This window comes from Ischnura elegans, chromosome 10, assembly GCF_921293095.1.
Source record: "Ischnura elegans chromosome 10, ioIscEleg1.1, whole genome shotgun sequence".
NCBI classification, from domain to species: Eukaryota; Metazoa; Arthropoda; class Insecta; order Odonata; family Coenagrionidae; genus Ischnura; species Ischnura elegans.
The window spans coordinates 101,841,922-101,865,309 of NC_060255.1; the positions used below are offsets into that span (position 1 = coordinate 101,841,922).

Here is a 23,388-nt window from a genome sequence, read left to right on the forward strand (position 1 = left end):
TGCACTCACCTTCAAATATTCATGAAACCAATGAGGGCCGGTATTCATGCTCTTAATGAGAAACATTATGAGTGATCAAAAGCGACTACTCAAGTTCTCATGCGAGAACCTTACAGTAACCACAAGATGCTTTTCTCTGCAAAACTTTCCTCATATTTTTATAGAGGAGAGATCCCTTACATGCTGTACAGCGTTGTCAGCATGTTAATTCGAAATAAGGTCTTGGCGCTAAGAGAAATAAATGCTCCGTAATGCCAAGAATTGCTCACAGGATCATTTCAACAGCCCATAGACGTAGATAGGATGGAATTCGGAGGGAAAAACTCGTCTAAACCCACCAAGGGAGCGTGCATCTTGCAAGTGCATTTTTTAATAATAATGGAATGAGGATGACGGCCTCCCTTACCAGAGCCATTGCATGGATGTGGTGAAAATTCCCCTCGCAGTTTTATTTAACGATTTTCTCAGTAAACAAGTGCTGTGCTCCGAACTGTGTTAATACGGGTAACTCGAGAAACTTCTGTCCACTGTCCAGATAATTAAAGCACTTGGTTTGCCATTATTTGGCATTCAAATTTCAGGATACGCCGGAAATTCAGAGGCAAGTCCATATAAGCTTGTATGTCTTTTATTCAATGTCAACTCATAATTTCCGGTTTATTATTGGTTAAAAATAGACAAAGTTTAGAAATCACATTCATCGTTTCAGCCGTAAATACACTTGTTAAATTTGAATTATGGGTGCCGCAAATTTTTTCGTACCTTGCAGTGTACAATAAAAATACCGAGAGAAAAGAATATTCATAAGCGAAGAAGAAGGAATATGTCGTGGAATATTTGAAAACAAGATTTCGACTCAATGAACTCAAGCATGCAAAAAATATTCTGACGCATTTTGTGCGAAGAATGTTTTCCAGAAATACCTGAGAAAGTGGAATCAAAGCTCGAGGACAGATGAGCATTCCAAAGATACGTTCAAAAGCTGGTTTCAGAAGGAAATGGAATTCCCTCCAGAAGTATATCAATATCTCCCTCTCGCATCTAGTGAGTGAAAATGATTACCTTGTATGCACAGTTGGTGAATATATGCAGTGTATAAAAATAATCATTCATTAATATCAATCACCATATTTTTTAAAGTGGAGTTTTAATTCAGGATTTCATTTCAGACTAGATGAAATTACGTGTAAGTACAACATTATAATCAATAAGTAAGAAATATTGGACCCGTTTCCATAATTTTTAAAAATCTACGAACAAATGCTTTATGTGTATGAAATGTAATTATTAATGTGATTTGCAATTTTTACGACAGGTATCGATGAAAGACTTATCCATAGACTTTCATTGATATTAAAATCTCTGTCCTGCGGCTATGAGATAAATAGGATCGACCGACACTCCTCTAGGAGGAAAGGAGAGGGTCTTGAGGTGGAAAGGATAAAAAAATGACTAGTCTCTCAGTTCTTCGACGGCTTACGGTAGCGAATAGCGATGAGGAGATGAAGAGGGAAAAAGAGTGCCGGGAAGAAACTGTAATGAAGCCTTCAGCCAGTATTGCATTGAAATAGCTGAGCTGTGCATCGGTTATGGTTAGTATTATATTCTGCTTATGGTACATAAAGTGCTGATACATGGAACAGCAATTTCCAAAGAATCCTTTCTTACAACTGAAGTCTTAACGGAGGAAGCATTGGAGGCCAGGAACATATAGACATGAGGAAATTCCGAGAGCATCGTACAAGAAAATACCCAGGAATGTTAAATTATGAAGATATCTTTCGAAGACTCTTTTAAATATCTGAATCATACATTTTAATTACATCAGAAGTTACAAAAAACGAGGTCAGACAGAAGGGTAGGTGAAAATTTGCTAATTTTAAGTGATACGCAGAGCGACAATGAGTCCGACGGGGTGACATCGGACGACGATTCTTTTAAAATTTGTTCTTTGTGATACATGAAAGCGATTTTATTGCAATTCGAACATTATTTTCCTCAATGTTCTTAATATTAGTCATTTTATTTCATCTAATGTGACTTATCAAAGACATGGAAGCCAAAAATGAGTGAGTGTGAGTATTTTTTTCCAATTTTGGTATCTCACCGTCTATGCTGATGGTCGCGGGTTCGTATCTCACCAATTTCATGTCATAAATTCTATAATGGGTTTTAACAACAATTTATACATCTTTTACCTTAAAATTATACTATTTTAACCTCTACATGAACACCATGTTATCGCCTATCGCAATGACATCTATATCGAGATTTTGTAAAAATTGTTTAAATAATAACAGCTCAAAAAATGCTAAAATGAAGAGACATCGTAAAAATAATGCCAAAATCAGATTCAGACGATCAAAATCAGTAAGAGACATCCACTTTTGTTGCTGTTTTAGCTAAAATTACGACGTTATTAATTTTGGCCAGCTTTTTTCGATTTGGGACCACTGTGCGGCGTGGTTATGATTAATTTATTGAAGTGCAGACGTATCGGAGTTGTTCATTGTGACTTCAGGGCTATTATTTGATCTATTTCTCCTCCATTGAAAGCGATAGATTGCGTAAAGATGAAGGAATATGGTTATTCCTAGGCTGATCCTAGCAAGCTTCCTGTTACTGATTCCATCATGATAACAGGGTATTTTAGTAGACTTCGTCGGCGCCGAAAGTCGATGCCGAGAAATGGAAAGATAGCTGATGTGCATCTGAAATGTTTTATAGTCCATAACAAAGTGAGACTTGCGTATAATATTGGCGAAAGCGTATACTCATGTGAGATGTGTATTCTTTTGGCAGTCCGGTAGAGTCTTATGGTGAACTTATTTCCACCTCGAAGCTGTCGATGATACTTTCAACTTAAAAATACCTTGCCTGGAGGGCGACAGGAAGCTCTGAGGAAGCCAGACTATCAATGTTACAATTTAGTGGCGATAATATAGACGAACTTCCAACACAATCTACCATCTTGTGACTCAAAAACCCTGAAGCCACTTCCTATTCTGAAGAAAGAATCGGTCAATCGCACTTCGATCAATATAATAAACAAAAAACGTCTTCAGGTGTTAATAAGTTACTTTTGTAATGAAATCCTTCCTAAATGAGCATTAAAATGTGAATGTTTTCCAAAAAGAGTCTTTAATACATTTTGGGAGCTTTTCTCACGATATATCTGAAACCTACTCTAAAGTCGAGCTCATCGTCATTGCGATCGGTTGTCACTTAAAAATTCCGTATCGGAAATCATAGAAGGATGACCTTCGACGATGACCATGATCACCTGCACTCTCACTATCACTGGAACCCGTGGTGAAAATATCATCCCAATCCAATTTCTATTTGGTTTTAACTGGGGAAAGAGCAACATAGAACTGCACATTCTTTGGGCAACTTTGGGTTTGACTTTCCCTCAAACATCCCATTTCCCCTGTGGTGCACATCAGTCCTATCTATATACGATGGCCTGACAACCTTTAAATGGATCCTTGGTTTATCCTGACAACCAACTAAATGGAAATTGCTGATCCACACGTCTTCCTCTATCTCCACAGTTTCTAAATCAAGGGCCGCGGAACATTCTTCTTGTGACTCAACTTTTTCTGAAAAGCAAGCAACGGCGTAGAATAAAATCAAAGAATGCTGCGATTCATTTTTTGTGACCACCTCTGGATTCCATTCTTTTTCCATCTACAACTTCCTTAATCTTTCGGGGTAAACTATGGGACAAGATGATGTTTAAATATTTTCATTAATTTGTAACAAAATGTAAGTTCTAAAAATACCCAAAAGCCATTTTATTAATCCGCACTGATGAGTGTAAATTAATGTGGAAGATGAATGCTGTAGACGTAGTAGTTTTCCCTAGGTTGAGTTGCAAAGTTCATGAAGTTGACAAAACGGCTAATTTTTCGGTGCGCGGAGTCATTTATTGCACTCGCCGTGTCTAGATTTTTCATTTTTTTGTTAATTTAATTAATCAGAATTTAGGATAAAATTTCCTTTAAAATGACGTATAGTTCATTATTATAGCATGCAGTGAAGCCAGGATATAAATTTGCAAAGTACAGCGGCACATCATTTTGACGCCGACAGTAGAAGAAAACGCTGTCTTCTTGGCTGGCACTCGAATGCATGAGGATCAACGTTGCTCTTTATTTTCATATTTCCTCCCTTGATTTTAAACATCATGGAATTTTTTATGTTCTTCCGTAACTGAAATTGAACAAGTGCCATAAATAGTAGTGGAAAAAAGTATATTGCGGTACTAAGTGTTTACTGTAGTATGTCAGCATACTGTTTATAAAAAGTATGCAATTTCCCTATTGTCATGACAATGTATAAGAATGTATATAGGTTTATACAATTTTTTCATGGGGGTTATGTCACGCTTGCATGTACCCGAAAGTTTACGAGGAAAAATTCGAGCAATTTGAGTTAAAAATCAGCACGCTACCATGTACCGATGATATACGTATATACTATATAGCAATCACAGCAGTCAGAGAAGGATTTGAAGAAGATTCTGGTAAATATGAGTGGTATTACAATTGCTGTTATCATCTGAAAATACGCACAAAGAAAACTATATATAGTTTTCTTTGTGCGTATAAGGTATTAGTAGAAAACTATAAACTATTAGTATGCTGTAGAAGAGAATTAATAGAAAATTTTCAAATAAATTAAGAAGTGCTTCTATCACTTTTATGTTTTCTTTCGGGGTAATCTGTAGGACTAGAAAGTATTTAATTATTTTCGTTATTTTGCAACAAAATATGCGTTATAAAAATACGCAAAAGCCATTTTATTAATGTAAATTAATGGCTGCAACTTTTTGTAGAAGATGAATTTTATAGACGAAGTAGTTTTCCCTAGGTTGTGTTACAAAGTCCATAAAGTTGACAAAACGGCTAATTTTATGGTGCGCGGAGTCATTTATTGCACTGGCGCGTCTACATTTTTGAAGTTTTCGTAATTTTAGATAATAAGATTGAGAATAAAATTTCCTGTAAAATGACGTATTTTATATAAGTATGGCATGCACTGAAGCCCAGATATAAATTTGCAAAGTACAGCGGCACATCATTTTGACGCCGACAGTAATACCGGGGTGTGTGGGGGTGTGGAATACCCACCAGGATAAGTGGCAGGTGCGAGATTAATAAATTGTGGAATTGTAAGATAAATGGTTCAAAATGGCAAGTTTTACGGCTCTCTGAGGGATATATTATTAATCCTTACACTATTCTATTAGTAATATCAATCCAATTAAGTAAAATGGATTAAACTTAAAAATTTCTCTGAGCTCTGGGGGGGGGGGGGGGTTTATCCCCCAAAATCCCCCCCTCACATAACACTCACAATGAATGGAGATAGAGCAAGGCTCCTTGTGTCCATAACCACAGTACATTTGTCAGTAATAGAGGATAATTTATGTGTCACAATCTTCCTTCAGATCAGGCATCAAGTGATTTGGAGAAGAGGATTGTTGAGGCCTTTGATGTCTTTGATCATGGAGGAAGTAAAACTGTTGACGTTCGTGAGGTGGGCACCATCTTACGTGCATTGGGTATGTATTCAGCATTTGCCATTCAAATTTTTTTATAAATATTTGAAATTTCATAATTAAATTAATTGCTTTCCAAGTCTAGGTAAAAATAGTTCTAGTAATAGTATAGTGATAGACAGGACTAGGCACAAATATTAAGCCAAACTATCAAATCTAATACATAAATACCCTAGAGTAGTGAAATAATGGGCATTCCAGGACAATCGTAATTATAGCAATAACTAATTCAATTATAAAAAATGTCCTCTCGTACCCCTCTTCCCCCTCCATCCTTTCATCGAATCACTTTAGCAATTGGTTCCTATGCTATACCAATTACACCTTTTTACGCATTAAACTGTGCTGAAGAAAAAGCGACAGTCATGGAGAAAGCGAGGCAGGGAGAGGATCGACATGTTTTCATAATGGCTGAGCATATGCTGAGTTTGCTATTTTCTTGCACAACTAGGTTTTATTTTATTCATCATCGCTCATTTCACGAGTCTCAACTCGTGAACTTTGTATTGAAAAAATAGTAAAGCGTTCAAACACAAACACATTCCGCAAAAAAAACGTGGTTAACCGGAAGTGTCTAAAATGTGGAAAAAATAACGCAAAACGCAACGAATGTCGCAAAAATAACTTGCCGAATAATTTGCTGGACCCATAACCTGTTGAAATATGGATGATTCGGGCAAAGTTGACGTCGTAGAAATAAGATAATCGTGGATACTTAGCGAACACGCCCTTATTGGCATCATCGAAGTCACAGAATCGTATATTACAGTTAGTGCGCACGAATACATACCAGTGTGCGTCACATGCACAAGTCAAAAGAAAAACAAAATACTATATTCACCAGCAGACAATACTACCCTGATAAAAATAAACTCCTCCATTGAGGAGAGGTCTACCCTCCATTGAGGGTAAGGGAAGGATAGGTGTACCCTTCCTATACCCTTCAGCAAGGGTACACGAAGGGTATTTAAGAACATTGGTGGGTACGCCCTCTCCTTCCTGGAGTGTAGGGGAAGGGTTTGGCCAGACTCAATGAAGGGTACAGGAAGGGTAGGACTAATATAAAAACTAAAAATCCATAAATTAACATTAAACATTTTAAAAATCGCTAATCAACTAAATTAAACGAATGGGGATGAGTTGCAACAGTGATTTCTAAAGTTATAGGGCAGAAAAAAAATAGCCTTCACGTGGTCTTGAACCCAGGACCTGCATATTGGAGGATCATGAACTAATGATTTAACAACCTCGACTAACGAGGTACTAAACAGGACATACTTATACTACAAAATCTTAAGATGAGATTCGCACCCGGGCCTATGTGGAAGAAAGCTGTGACTTTTTTCTACCACACCTATTTCGTTTCAGAAAATAAGATCGGCATTCAAATACCGAACATCACTCTCGCGATGTCTCATTGTCAGCCACACAAATAGGGTACATCCTAAAACGTTAATGAAAGAACTTTTAATGAGCTTTTTCCACACAATTACAGAAACTATTGTGTACAGTGGCGTAGTCAGGAATTTCGTTTGGGGGGGGTCCAAAACCAGGTGGGGAAAGTTTTGAAAAACAGGGTAGTAAGTATTGGGTTTCAACTTATTCAAACACTTTTCATAATCGAAAAAACTTCAATAGTCAAAGAAATATTTTTTTAATTCATTATTTTTCAATATTTTGATTTCTTTTATGAAGGAAAATGATTGTGTTTTTATATTTCGGGGGGGCCGAGGGCCCAAACCCCCCCGACCCCACCCCTGGCTACGCCACTGAATATGTATATTATTGTTTTCCTTAAGGTAATTTTGAAGATTAGTTGTTTAGCCCGTCTATCTTTGCTTTCAAAGACTGCTTACGTTCTTGTACGGAACTCAATACTCTTCAGCAGGTGAATGTAGCTGAGGAGACACTTTCAGGATGTGTTTTCCTCAGTTATAAATGCTAAGTCCCACGGAAGGGTAGACGAAGGATTTTTCTACCCTTCCTTTACCCTTAAAGGTGGGTAGAGGAAGGGTAGATGGATGGTAAGGGAAGGTGTTCCAAGGATTTTTCTCTCCTTCCCTTACCCTTAATGGTGGGTAGAGGAAGGGTACACGGATGGTAAGCGAAGGAGTTCCAAGGAAGGGTACACAAAGGATTTTTCTCTCCTTCCCTTACCCTTAATGGTAGGTAGAGGAAGGGTTGACGGATGGTAAGGGAAGGAGTTCCAAGGAAGGATACACGAAGGATTTTTCCCTCCTTCCCTTACCCTTAATGGTGGGTAGAGGAAGGGTTGACGGATGGTAAGGGAAGGAATTCCAAGGAAGGGTACACGAAGGATTTTTCTACCCTTCCCTTACCCTTAAAGGTGGGTAGAGGAAGGGTTGACGGATGGTAAGGGAAGGAGTTCCAAGGAAGGGTACACGAAGGATTTTTCTACCCTTCCCTTACCCTTAATGGTGGGTAGGGCGTGGGTTGTGCAAGGGTAACTACCCACCATGAAGGCTACTACCCTTCCTTTACCCACCATGGTGGAGTTTATTTTTATCAGGGTAGAACTATAGATTAACTATACAATTCAACAATTTTCTAGTTAATTTTTTCAAATTCTCTCTCACATTTCTTAATTCCCTTGTTTTGTCATTTGGATTAACACATGAATATCCCAGATGTGATAGTGGTAAAGAAACTAATTGCTTTTAAAATACCAGGCTGCTGCCCAACAGAAGCAGACATCCAAGAGATTATAATACAAGTGGAGGATCAAGAAACGTCAGGCAGCGTCCGCCTGGATAGATTCCTTCCCTTCGTTTCTCAGTTGATACAGGAAAACAAGTGAGTACAATATTCTGTATTGAAATAGACGCGCCTATAGTGTTTATTTCAACATGGAATATATACTATGCGTGTTTATTTCAATATGGAAAATAATAGGTAACAAAGACTATGTGTTTAGGTCAACATGAAAAAATTCCACTCCATCACGCTGGGATCTTCGTATTTTATGAGTGAGTAAAATGTTGATTTCAGAGTGAAAAAAGGATTTCAATCAAAGGAAGGAAGGATGGTATCCATGGAGTTATGGGATTTTCTGCCGTCCCTAATAGGTCTATGAACACCTATTTAGGTAAAGACGTCAAATAAAAACGTAATTCGCACCGCTGCCATCTTGAATGACGTCAGCTCATGCAATAGTGTTGTTCTTAACCAACTTCATCGTGCACATTATTGAAGTTTGCAGTGGAGATATTGTGGTACAACGTTATTACGCCGTATTTTTCGTGTCGTAGTTATTCCTCGATATGTCGAAACGTAGCTTATAGTACTGTATTGTGCCTAAGTGCAGAAATACGACTAGAAATGCTCCAAATAAATTTTTTCATACGGTACCCTAAGACGTAGAACGAAGATTGGTTTGGATGAGAAAGTGCCGACGAATGTGAATGAATAAAGAAAATTCATAAGTGATTATAAATATCTTTTTTACGCCAAGGGAATCGACAACGCTAATTGTACAGTGAAAAATAGTTGCCCGTTAAGAGTGAGAGAATGTGATACCCATAAGGCAAACATCATATTTAAACAAAAATATTTTATTTTAATGTCTAGAGAATCGCCAAATGATGATTGAGTGAAATATAGTTGCCAATTTTGAACGAGGGAAAGTCATAACATAGTGGCAAACCTCATGTTTATAAACCAATATCTAATATACAGACTGTCCCAAGGGTCGCGTGTTATTTTTGACCTCTAATTTTAGTAACTTCCCCTCTAGCAATATTCTAGAAAATTGGCATACTAATGGAGTTAGTTAGTTTAGCCTAAGTTTTGTTGAGTCTAAGCAAAATTTTACAATTTTGACCTTTTGACATCACAATGTGGGCCCAAACCAAAATTTTGAATTTGACTTATGGTATTTAAATGTTAAAATATTCGAGAAAAGTCTGAATTTCATTGACCAAGATGTCAAGTTTTTTTTTTTTTCAAGGTTTTCGGTCAAGAGGCAGTGGCGTAGCCAGGAATTTCGTTCGGGGGGGGGGGGGGGGGTCCAAAACCAGGGGGGGAAATATTGAAAAATAGGGTACTATGTTATGGGTTTTAAACTAATTTGAACACTTTTCACAATCGATAAAACTTTATTTGCTAAAAAAAATACTTTGTAAATTCATGATTTTTCAATATTTTTTTCCTTTTATTAAGGAAAATAATTGTGATTTTTATATTTTGGGGGGGGGGGGGTCCGGACCCCGCCCACCTGACTATGCCACTTTCAAGAGGAAACCGAAAATAACATTATTATTTACGAAAATTCAACCTTTGACCCAGTAGGGTCACAGTCAATGTCATAAGGGTGGCAAAAAGAATAGGATACCAACAAAGGTTCATGGGTTCATTCATGGGTTTTAAAGGGTGCCCAAGTCATTGGTGTTGTACAAGTACTCGTCTTATCCACTATTTGACCTCAAAGGCTAATAGTGAGGTCAAAGGTCATAGAGGTAAACTTCGGGCCATCGTGACTACCAACGTGTCGAACCAGGTTTTAAAGGGTGCCCAAGTCATTTTTTCAGTTCATTTATCAGTATTGTTGATTTTTTGACCTTCGGAGGTCACAATGGGGGTCAGAGGTCATAAAGGCATGATTTGATATATATGAGAAACTATAAATGTCTCCAACCAAAGGGTGACCAAGTGAGGTGCGCAGTACACATATCTAATATCCATTTTGTTAAGTTGTTAACCAAGTTGTTCAAGAATATTGCTCGAGGGGAAGTTCCTAAAATTAGAGGTCAAAAATGACACACGACCCTTGGGACAGTCTGCATATGTCAAGGTAATCAATAGTTGATGACACAGTTGAATATAGTGGCCTATTCAAAGGATCAGAAATATGTAACATTGCGGCAAACGTCCTATTTACTCGTTGATGAGGGAAAAACAAAATAAAACGTACAATGCGCACCGGGGAATTCATGCAACCCAGGGGCGGATACAGAAAACACTCAAGGGGGGGGCGCAAAAGATATATTGAGTTGCCTTTACTTTTTATCGCGATATCGCAATAAAAAATAATCAAGTCACAGGCAGAGTAAAATAAAATTTTAATTAATGTAATTATACACATATATAAGACAATGCCATCTTATGATATAAAAAAAGTCACAATCGTGGTTCTGCCATGTTTGCCAATACGGCCGGACCCGCAAGGGAGGGGCGCGCGACCCCCGCGCCCCCATCTGTATCCGCCACTGATGCAACCCACTAGTCGGTGGCAGTACCGACACCTTTTTGGTGTCGGTACGGTTACCCGTTTTCTCGTCGTTCTCGTTACCCGTCTCCCGTTTTCACGTCGGTTTCGCACCGATCGGGTGCATACAGAATCGCACGACGAGTCGGTGTGACGTCCCACCCGACGAATCGGTGCCGCAGCGATCGGTTTGGAGATACAGAATACGGCCCCAGGTTGGAACCCTGAGCAGTGACGTAGCGAGAGGGAAGGACGGGGGGTCCGAACTCCTCCGAAATATTGGAACATAATAGGGAAATTGCATACTTTTACAAAAACAGTATTCTGATATACTACCGCAAACACTTAGTACCGCAATATACTTTTTTCCACTACTATTTATGGCTGTGGCTTTTATTTATGGCACTTGTTCAATTTCAGTTACGGAAGAACATAGAAAATTCCATGATGTTTAAAATCAAGGGAGGAAATATGAAAATAAAGAGCAACGTTGATCCTCATGCATTCGAGTGCCAGCCAAGAAGACAGCGTTTTCTTCTACTGTCGGCGTCAAAATGATGTGCCGCTGTACTTTGCAAATTTATATCCTGGCTTCACTGCATGCTATAATAATGAACTATACGTCATTTAAAAGGAAATTTTATCCTAAATTCTGATTTATTTTATTACAAAAAATTTCAAAAATGTAGACACGGCCAGTGCAATAAATGACTTCGCGCACCATAAAATTAGCCGTTTTGTCAACTTCACGCACTTTGCAACTCAACCTAGGGAAAACTACTACGTCTACAGCATTCATCTTCCACATTAATTTACACACATCAGTGCGGATTAATAAAATGGCTTTTGGGTATTTTTAGAACTTACATTTTTTTATAAATTAATGAAAATACTGAAACATTATCTTGTCCCATAGTTTACCCCGAAAGATAAAATAAAACTGATAAAAACACTTTCAATTTATTTGTAATTTTTCTTTGATCCATAATCTATAAAAATATTGATATTTGTGAATGTTAATCAACTCTTTAATGCTATGTTGCCAAACGGGGCCGCGCCGGGTAAACAAGCAGCTGTTGTGAGAATGTATAGGAGACACATTATAACGGAAGTTGTAGATGGAAAAAGAATGGAATCCAGAGGTGGTCACAAAAAATGAATCGCAGCATTCTTTGATTTTATTCTACGCCGTTGCTTGCTTTTCAGAAAAAGTTGAGTCACAAGAAGAATGTTCCGCGGCCCTTGATTTAGAAACTGTGGAGATAGACGGAAGACGTGTGTGGATCAGCAATTTCCATTTAGTTGGTTGTCAGGATAAACCAAGGATCCATTTAAAGGTTGTCAGGCCATCGTATGAAGTAGGACTGATGAGCACCATAGGGGAAATGGGGTGTTTGAGGGAAAGTCAAACCCAAAGTTGCCCAAAGAATGTGCAGTTCTCTCATATGTTGCCCTTTCCCCAGTTAAAACCAAATAGAAATTGGATTGGGATGATAAATTCACCACGGGTTCCAGTGATAGTGAGAGTGCAGGTAATCACGGTCATCGTGGAAGGTCATCCCTCTAGGATTTCCGATACGAAATTTTTAAGTGACAACCGATCGCATTTACGATGAGCTCGTCTTTATAATAGGTTTAAGATGTATCGTGCTCCCAAAATGTATTAAAGACTCTGTTTGGAAAATATTCACATTTTAATGTTACTTTAGGAAGGCCTTAATTACAAAAGTAACTTATTAACACCTGAAGACGTTGTGTTTATTATATTGATCGAAGTGCGATTGACCGATTCTTTCTGCAGAATAGGAAGTGGCTTCGGGGTTTTTGCACAAGTCACAAGATGGTAGATTGTGTTGGAAATTCGTGCATATTATCGCTACTAAATTGAAACAATTAATAGTCTGGCTTCCTCAGATTCCAGTCTTAAGAGCTTCCTGTCGTCTTCCAGGCAAGGTATTTTTAAGTTGAAAGTATCATCGACAGCTTCGAGGTGGAAAATAAGTTCACCATAAGACTCTCTACCGGACTGCCAAAATAATATACACATTTCACATGAGTATACGCTTTCGCCAATATTATACGCAAGTCTCACTTTGTTATGAACTATAAAACCTTTCATATGCACATCAGCTACCTTTCCATTTCTCGGCATCGACTTTCGGCGCCGACGAAGTCTACAGTTTCACTAAAATACCCAGGTATCATGATGGAATCAGTAACAGGAAGCTTGCTAGGATCAGCCTAAGAATAACTATATTCCTTCATCTTTACGCAATCTATCCCTTTCAATGGAGGAGAAATAGATCAAATAATAGCCCTGAAGTCACAATGAACAACTCCGATACGTCTGCACTTCAATAAATGAATCATAACCACGCCGTCGCTTAAGCGCTTAACAATTGTATTCAAGTATGCAACCTTTACTATGGCCGTGCCGCCGTGCCTCGTCGTACTGAATAATGACGTCACTTTTCTACCAGCCAATCATCGGGCGTTCTCGATTCTCACTTGCATTTGAAAATTCTCGTGAACTTTGATGCATTAAATATCGCAAACCACGTCATAAAATAATTAAAAAAACTTCCACCGTGGTATGCAAACATATATTTTTATATAATTTTGGGGCTCTTGATTATATCTGAAATATATGCAAGTTCCCTATTACTTTCCTTCATAAAAGAAAAGAAAACATTGAAAACATGAATTTACAAAAGATTTCTTTGACAAATGAGGTTTTTTTCTATTGTGAAAAGCGTAAAAATTAGTTTAAAACCCTCTTCGTAGTACTCTGTTTTTCAAACCACCCCCCTGGTTTTGGACGCACCGTGAACGAAATTCCTGGCTACCCCAATGGCCCTGTGAAAGTTTCACCTCAATTGTTGTTATTTGCTGGCCGAGGTATGAATACTGTAATACTACCAGGAAAAATTTCCACCTGGAACTTAAATTAGACAGAAGCTAGATCCAGTAGCATTTAGCTGGAAGCATACATTCTAGGATGAAAATACCTTTACATTTAGCTGCATATTACAAGAACCGGGATTCAGAAGGTTCAAATATGTGCAGCAATCATGAGAATAGGTTAGTCTCCTACTTAGTAGGATCCAGTAGGATATAGGGGAGACCGCGGTAACACCGTATGGGGTACAGTGGGCTGAAATCGGAAAAAGCTGGACAAAACCTCCAGAATGATTTTTTCGAGTACGTACTTCGAAACTTTGCAAAGTTAATGTCAATAAATTGGTGAATTTTTTGACGAAAACCGTTTTTCATAGGTCACATTTTAAAACAAATTACTTAGCCTCAAAGTTAAACAAATTTCGCAAAAATTAACCGCATTGAAATTTTTCGACATTTATCATGTTAAAACTAATGTCATACTTTCTGTAGTAATTTAATTGCAACAAGAATTCACAATATTATTAAGCGGTTTATTATTTTTAATTCTTGACAACTTTCACGACTCAATTGTTGTATTTCGTCGAAATTTTGTGTTCATGTGGGAGTTTTTAAAAAAGGAGCTCCGAGATACCTCGAGACATTTACACCACATATGCAACAGAGCCTGTAGAGTGTGATACCCAAAGGAGAATTGCGACCACCTGCGACGCCGAAATTAAGATCAATTTTTCGAATGTGCGGCACAGTCCGTAGCTCGCTGTTGGCCACGGGAAATATCGTGCTCGACAGATGATGGAAATAGGGTAGTTTCCTTCATCAAAGAAAACGAAAGGCAATGATTGCGATTCGTTACCCACCATTACTGTATTCATAATATACAAATTATTTCGTTTTAGAAGTCCCAGTTTAGATGAATGGCAATGGTCAATTTAATCCTCACTTGAAAAAGGCCAGATTGGCGCCCATGCGATGCCACTCCATGTGACGTTACAGGGACCTAGTTTCCATACGAGTAGATAGGAGTTTTACATCATCTGAGATTACCAATGCATGCATGAGGCACAGAGGTCAGGGAAACGTGTCTTAATAAAAACCTATTAAAACTGGCTAAGATCGGACAGTTTTCTTTGTTTGATAAGGCATTAATAATCCTTATTTAAGCCAAGCGCTACCAGCTTGCAGGGTACGCTGCTACCTGCTAGCATCCTGCGTCATATCAGCGATCAAAGCCTCGCCCCAAGGTCACCTCACTTGCGGCAGCGGGAACATAAACGACGTCAAACGGAGTTTTCCCGGCATTCATACTTAGCCGTCGCGTTTTCGCGCGCTTGAAATTTTTCACTTTTCACTTCATTGCGAAAAATAGATGTCGTCATTTAGAAATCTAAAAGCGTGAAATGCGTACTCCAAGAGTAATAATCTTTCAATTTAGGCAATAAAAAATAATAGGAAGCCACCCTATTGGATTTTTAAAGTAGATTAAGTGTATAAAAGCTAGATTGTATTAGTGCCACATTTATATTCCTTTTCATATTGAAGATACGTCTCTTTCGGGTAACACACCGCGTGGGTCCATTGTTCTCGGACGACAGTTTCGCCGGCGTTACAGTCGGCTTCCTCAGGTCAGTGAAGTAATGATGCAGTGAATTGGCCGCCTTATATATCTGTCCGTAGAGGCTAGGTCATCTGTGATTGGCTGTCGCTGCTGTGTCTTTTTCCAACGAAAACTCGTTTCCAGGCATGCGGAAGGGGATAGCCGTCTTCCCTATTGAAATTATCTTGAGTCTTGCTTATTTCGATGGCTTCCCGTATCAGGCGTGGAAAATATCTCCTTTCTTCGGAAATAAGCTTCGCTTCGTCAAAATTGATATTATGGGTAGGGCCTGTCCATATGTGCTCTGCTATGGCAGAAAGTCGAAATTGTCTGTTTTTAGTTGCCCTTTGATGCTCCATTAGGCGGCACTTGAGGGATCTGGAGGTCTGGCCCATGTAGCTACTCCCACAGCTGCACTTGACTTCACACACTCCGCTCTTCGACTGCGTAGGAACTCGGTCTTTTACTCTGACGAGAAGGCTTCTGGTCTTGGAGGCGCAATTGAACCTTGTGATTACATTGCGTTTGCCGAGAACGCGTGAAATCCTCTCTGTGGTTCCTGCAACATAGGGGATCATTGCGAAAGCGGCAGGTTTCGATTTTTCTTCTGCAGGTTGGTCACCGGTCTTTAAAAGGGCCATATTCGCTTTCCTTTCTTCCTTCCGGATGATATCTCGGTGGTATCCATTTTTCTCCATTACTTTCCTCAGGTGTTTTTTCTCCTTATCTAGGGAATTGTCGTCACAAATAGTTAGGGCTCGGTGGAATAGGGTCCTGATTACAGAGCTCTTCTGCAGTGGATGGTGGTGTGAAGAATATTGTAGGTACCGCTCCGTGTGGGTCTTTTTCCTGTAGACCTCATGGCCTAGTCTCCCGTCGGTTTTCTTCTTCACGAGGACGTCTAAGAATGGTAGGCATTTGTCTTTTTCTATCTCCATCGTAAACTTGATGGAGTCGTCTTGCTGGTTTAAATGCTGTAGGAATAGATACAGCTCTTTCTCTCCGTGCTGCCAAATGACGAAAGTGTCGTCTACGTATCTTAGGAAGAGTTTAGGTACAACCCTATAGGTACTCAGCGTCTGCTCCTCGAACTTTTCCATATAGAGGTTGGCGATGACTGGCGAGAGAGGAGATCCCATGGCCGCACCTTTCTTTTGTTCATAAAATTTCCCATTCCAAAGGAAATATGAGTTCTTTAAACAAAACTCCACCATCTTCGGGATGTCGTGCGGTAATCCTTCCGATACGAGTGCTCGCACAGCCTGCACCGCCTTTTCCACTGGCATGCTTGTAAAAAGGGACTCCACGTCGAAACTCACTAGGAGATCAGTCTCTGTGGTCTCCGTGTCCTTGCAGATCTGCACGAAATGCGATGAGTTCCTTACGAAGGTCGACGTCGTACCGGTGAAGGGTTTCAGGAGACTCACGAGGTATCTTGCCAATTTGTGCGTGGGTGAGTCCACGGCACTAACAATGGGGCGAAGAGGGACGCCCGCCTTGTGGATCTTGGGGAGCCCGTACAGCCGAGGTGGTTTGGGAGCCGGTTCAATGAGTCTTTTCCTCTCTTCCACTGGGATTGATGATTGGTACATGATATCTTTCGTTTTTCGCTGTATACTTGACGTCGGGTCGGACTTCAATACTCCATAGACTTCCGTATTCAAGAGGGCGAGTATCTTGCTCTGGTATTCTCTCTTGTCCAATACGACGGTTGCGTTTCCTTTGTCTGCGGGCAGTATTATCAGGTCGTCGTTTTATCTCAGTTCCTTGATTGCGATTCTCTCATCCTTGGGAATATTCGACTTGGGTGGCCTTGACTGGAGTAAGATGCGTCCCACTTCATCTCGGATGTCGTCAGCTTCTTGTTTATTTAGTTTGCGGACGGCATCTTCTACTCCTGTAATGATGTCTTCCGTGGGTATTCTGCTAGGCGCAATGGCGAAATTGAGCCCTTTGGACAGCACGGAGATCGCCGCTTTCGATAACTCATGGCTGCTCAGATTGATGACGTCGCGGTCCTTTTCAGGGCCGTCTCCTTCTGGCCCTCGGTGTTGCTTGTTGTGAAGGTTATCAACTTTCTTTATCTGCCTCTCCCTTGTCCCGGAAAAGACGTTGAAGGCAGATTCCCAAGTGATTTGGTCCAATTTTGTCCAGTTATCCGATTTCAAGACGGCGCCCATCTCTAGGCGTAGGCGGTAAAGCTGAAGTGAGTCTCCTTATCTAGGGTATTGTCGTCACAAATAGTTAGGGCTCGGTGGAATAGGGTCCTGATTACAGAGCTCTTCTGCAGTGGATGGTGGTGTCTCGCCAGTCATCGCCAACCTCTATATGGAAAAGTTCGAGGAGCAGACGCTGAGTACCTATAGGGTTGTACCTAAACTCTTCCTAAGATACGTAGACGACACTTTCGTCATTTGGCAGCACGGAGAGAAAGAGCTGTATCTATTCCTACAGCATTTAAACCAGCAAGACGACTCCATCAAGTTTACGATGGAGATAGAAAAAGACAAATGCCTACCATTCTTAGACGTCCTCGTGAAGACGAAGACCGACGGGAGACTAGGCCATGAGGTCTACAGGAAAAAGACCCACACGGAGCGGTACCTACAATATTCTTCACACCACCATCCACTGCAGAAGAGCTCTGTAATCAGGACCCTATTCCACCGAGCCCTAACTATTTGTGACGACAATTCCCTAGATAAGGAGAAAAAACACCTGAGGAAAGTAATGGAGAAAAATGGATACCACCGAGATATCATCCGGAAGGAAGAAAGGAAAGCGAATATGGCCCTTTTAAAGACCGGTGACCAACCTGCAGAAGAAAAATCGAAACCTGCCGCTTTCGCAATGATCCCCTATGTTGCAGGAACCACAGAGAGGATTTCACGCGTTCTCGGCAAACGCAATGTAATCACAAGGTTCAATTGCGCCTCCAAGACCAGAAGCCTTCTCGTCAGAGTAAAAGACCGAGTTCCTACGCAGTCGAAGAGCGGAGTGTGTGAAGTCAAGTGCAGCTGTGGGAGTAGCTACATGGGCCAGACCTCCAGATCCCTCAAGTGCCGCCTAATGGAGCATCAAAGGGCAACTAAAAACAGACAATTTCGACTTTCTGCCATAGCAGAGCACATATGGACAGGCCCTACCCATAATATCAATTTTGACGAAGCGAAGCTTATTTCCGAAGAAAGGAGATATTTTCCACGCCTGATACGGGAAGCCATCGAAATAAGCAAGACTCAAGATAATTTCAATAGGGAAGACGGCTATCCCCTTCCGCATGCCTGGAAACGAGTTTTCGTTGGAAAAAGACACAGCAGCGACAGCCAATCACAGATGACCTAGCCTCTACGGACAGATATATAAGGCGGCCAATTCACTGCATCATTACTTCACTGACCTGAGGAAGCCGACTGTAACGCCGGCGAAACTGTCGTCCGAGAACAATGGACCCACGCGGTGTGTTACCCGAAAGAGACGTATCTTCATACTCATCGACCCGCGGAAGCCTGCATAAGGAATCCTTTTCATATTACCTACCCAGATAGCACAAAGTAAGAGAGTTATCCTTTTCTTATGGTTTTCTTACGGGAGAAATTTATGATCAGCTTATCGTAATTTGAAAGGCTTATATAAGACAAGTGCAAGATTTTAGGGAAGAATAGGTAAGGAATGCCGTCAAATATCCTCAGACATCGTTAGTCGTTGCTGTCGGAGCGCCAAAGGCGGCAGAACAGCGTACTACACATGCTACGCTGCTAATCCCGACACGAATTTAAAGCCTACCGGTGAAATTCAACGAGTCTTCATAAGAGCTTAACAACTGATAACAGATTTTCCCGTAAAGTAAAATCTGATGCTTTCCCGGCGAATATGTTCGAAAAAGGCTATTCGGGCTTCCAGCCGGGTGGTCTCCCTCCATTCCGCCGACGTTTCGGAACACGAGTCGGGTTCCATCCTCAGGGCTAATGGTGAGTGGATGAAGTTTGCCAGCTTGTTTACTTTTCAGTTGGTTGTGAGGTCTAACGTGATTGGCTCGGAGGCAGCCAATCTTATTTTCTTAAGTGCCGGTTTCCATGCATTACTCAGTGAATACCCTGTGTCACGATTGAGCATTAGATTTTCCCGTATTTCAGAACATTGGACGGTAGTCCCTATCTTTCCTGGAATGTAGGTTAAGCGTAGAGGATGCATTGGACCGGCCTCAAGGAAGGGTAAAGGAAGGGTAGGAGTAATATGAAAACTAAAAATCCATAAACAAAATTAAAAATAAAAAAATCGCCAAGTAACTAAATTAAACAAATGGGGATGAGTTGTAACAGTGATTTCTAAAATGATTAGAGAAAAAATTTCCCGACACCGGGATTCGAAACCGGGACTCACACTTACTCACACCCGGGACAAATAGCTTACTCAATGGACGTGATGGTGCGCAAAATCTTTACATGCGGATATCTTTTGAACCCAGGCCTATGTAGAAGAAAGCCGTAGCATTTTTTTCTACTTTACCTATATAGTTTCAGAAAATAACAACGGCATTCAAATCCTGAACTTCACTCTCGCGATGTCCCCTTGTCTGCTACACCGATGCGTAAATTAACGCAATTATAGCAACTATTGTGTATTGTGACGGTTTGATCCGCACATGTAACATTTTGTTTTTGTTCTATCTTTCGCTTGGCTCGTTCCCTGTCTCGAGCATTTGCTCATTTCAAATGCGCGGGCACAGCATTAGACAAGCGGCCTTGACATGCTCTCAACTACACTAGGGTGTTGCGTGTCATTTGTGCATTGTGTCACGTGAACGACGCCATAAAACGGGCCCGGCGTCGTGGTGATATGTTGGTGGAAAGTGCAAGGGGCCAGTCTCACACATGTACTCCGTAACCCCGGCAACGATAGGCCAGCGCACAGTGGTTCAAAATCGAAAAAAGGTGGTCGAAATTATTACCGCTTTTATTCGTAGTCACTGTTGTATTATGAAGAAGCCATTTATAAGAATTTTGTCCGCTGAATACGAATTTGAAGTTATTTCTGTTGTATCTTTGATATTATTGTTTTTAAATGGCCTATTATTTAAACAATTAAATGTTAAAAATAGATATTGTATTCAATTATTCATTCAAGGTGTAGATTGATACGCATTAAAAAAATCGAGGTACTTTTTCAGATCTGTGACTGTTATTTGTTAAATTTAATATTATTTATAAATTATATAAACAATTAAAGTTACCGTTTGTAAAGCAACGGTAAATTGTATTCGTGTATAATTTTTATCTGTTCAGCCTAAGTTAAATTTTTTATGCATAACCTACGATGCTTTCATTTTTTTAATGAATTTGCTTAACAATTCAAAATATAATACAATATGGTCAATGCCCTCAAGGTGTGGATGAAATTCGCATCAGTGACCTTCAAGTTGTTTGGTGAGGTAAGTACAAGGATTGAAAGCAAACATTTAGGCATTCTAACTTTTTCTCTCAATATTTTTTTCCAGTTCAATTATATTACTGAATATTGTGACTAAGGCTATGGGATATCACATAAATAAGGATATTTATGTTCGTCCCTTTTATCCCTTCCATCGATCACGTAGTTCGACTAATTTCCGACTGAACTCAATATTACTCAAAGCGAAAAATTCACGAAGGATATCTCAAAATAACTCGCACACACTCAAATTTTGTCCTCACTCTTGAATCTGTGACTGTAGCAAATGCGTTGTTAACGGCTTAGGCGTGACTTTAAATGCCCGTGGTCCTTCTCTCAGCGAATGCGATGCACCGTCGGAGTCCTCTGAGTCCATGCCTCGAGCGTGCGCGGGCGAGACATATCTGCCTGCTTTCTTTCTGTGCTTCTTAATTGCCTTTGTTTGTATGCTCGTATTTTACGAATATTTTTCCAGCTGCGCTGATGCCAGGATGTCTGAGCAGCGTCTGACGGACGCTCATGGAAGATATTCTTCCACTCACGCCCCGATTTATGTACTTTCTTAGCGATTGTGCGTTCTGTGTGGGGGGCGCTGAATACTTTTCTCTGTGTATCATTATCATCTGCTTTTCTGGCTCATCGTTTCCTTTCTCTTTCATCGTGGCAATGATAGAGAAGGCATGGACCGTCCAGGCATTGCCACTCATTGGTTTTCGGAACCTCGAAGACCTGCCAGGATCTGATATCTTATTTACGACGTTTGACTCTTAGGGTTAGGGTTTTTTTCACGCCAACGTTCCTTTGGTGGTTTTATTTTTTTCGGCCTTGGGTCCCTTCCGTATCTGAATTCCTCCTTAGTTGACCATTCATATTGGTAGATGGTATGCGGCGACATTGAGGGTAGTCAGAGAGAAAAATATTCCTAGCACACTTTAAACACTTTAGCTTCCACTTTAGCAAACGTAAAGGACAAAGATGAGATCAGGTAAACCTCGTTGAAGAGCAATAAAACTACGGCCGGGCGCTACCTTTTTTTTGCCATAATAATCATTTTCGGCGGCTTCCAGTGAATTAGCGTACTATGAAATACATTTGAAGAGTCCGCTTTCCCAACGGGTGACGACGAAAGGGTATTCTGAATATTGTGAAAGTTAAAAATCCATAAATTCTTGAAACATATGTTGCACAGGCCATAAGTTCGATTATATTCGTCACTATTGCTGTTCTAAAGATTATTTCTGATGAATGTCGAGCCTCACTAAATATCATACGCTGGGGCTACTGGAAAGCCCTAAACGCACTAAAGGAATGAAAAATCTATTATAAATAGATCCCGTATTGCAAACCAAGTAGCACTATAACATGAAAGAAACCTGGCACCTATCCTCGGAAAACTTTTCGTGCTAGCAAAACCGCCACCGGGCGGCGCGCCGCCCGGTCGGCCTGGCGGCTGTCGCCGCAGCGCTTTGCACCGTTCAACATAAAACCATCTTGAGGCCAAAGTAGCAAATAGTAGCAAGATTTTTCTTTTGATATAGAATCTATAGACTATATACTTTTAATTCGCGTCAAAATTTCCGGGGGGCTCAGAGGTGCCCAAAACGATTTTGCTATTTATATTTAAAAATTGAAGTAAAAATAGCATAAAGTTTAAACATTTTTATTTCCAACTATAAAACTATGGAAATAAAAGAAATCACCAGTGGTTGTACATGAAGGTACCAATTTATGCTCTGTATTTTTTTTAAAGTTCATAAATTGTCTGAAACCTTCTTTATATGAAGTTGAACTTCTCTATAAATGAGTGATTTTACGCGTCAGGCGTTTTTATCCCGGATGACTCATGTTTGACCATTTATACAAACTACAATGAGCCACAAAATAGTCGTAGTACTAGCCAGTATCATAGATTATATAGTGTAGAATACGAATAGTACCTTCAAAAATTCCTCCAAAAAAGTTGAAAAAATGACTTTCGACCAGCTTTTTCCGATTTTGAACCACTGTGCAGCGGCGCATCGGGGAGTGAGGTGGAGGAGCTGTTTCGTGGAGATTTCAAGTCGTGTAACGCCAATACTCCGATCATCCCGTAAACCTCGGGCAAATAAAATCCTGTGGGTCGATGACGCGGTGATTTCGACGTGGAGCCACATCTCGACACATAAGTACTCTACGAATCCCCTTCTCCCTGGATAGCGAATTACTTACACTCTCCCTACTTCAACCAGAATTTCTTCCGCTAAGAAGACACCTCGTGTGGAGGTGAACGCTTGTAATAGTGACTTAGGAGCAATTTCACATAACGTAAAAAAGCTTGTCACGAAGCAAAAATCTGCATAGTTATTCTCCCGTCTCCCGGTTTGTGTTTAAAATTCCAATACTGCTGGACACTTTAGATATATGAACGAGCGGACGTGGAGCGTGTAAAATTCAAGGTGGGCAATCAAACCGACGTTCATAATTGTAGTAGAGATTCCTACAGAGGGCTTTTTGATTTTTATTATGCATAAGCATTAGTTTTTTCGTTTTTGTGAGGTATTGCATTTTGTGTTCTCGTTCCATCAGTGTGTCATTCAAACAGATAAGCATTACATCCCTCATTAGATTTAAGAAGGAAGTTGCTTACGTTCGTTTATTTTTTTGCCAATAAATGTCTAAAACCCAGGGCGGGCC

The 23,388-nt window shown here is 40.1% G+C and overlaps 1 protein-coding gene across 1 annotated transcript in view; it reads left to right on the plus strand.

Moving 5' to 3' along the window:
• Positions 1-23,388, plus strand: part of LOC124166906 (dynein regulatory complex protein 8-like) — a 31,923-nt gene that overhangs the window by 1,375 nt on the left and 7,160 nt on the right. The window contains exons 2-3 of the mRNA XM_046544615.1: positions 5,456-5,569; positions 8,257-8,380. Of these exons, the coding sequence (XP_046400571.1) occupies positions 5,456-5,569; positions 8,257-8,380 (238 nt within the window). The remainder of the gene's footprint in view (positions 1-5,455; positions 5,570-8,256; positions 8,381-23,388) is intronic.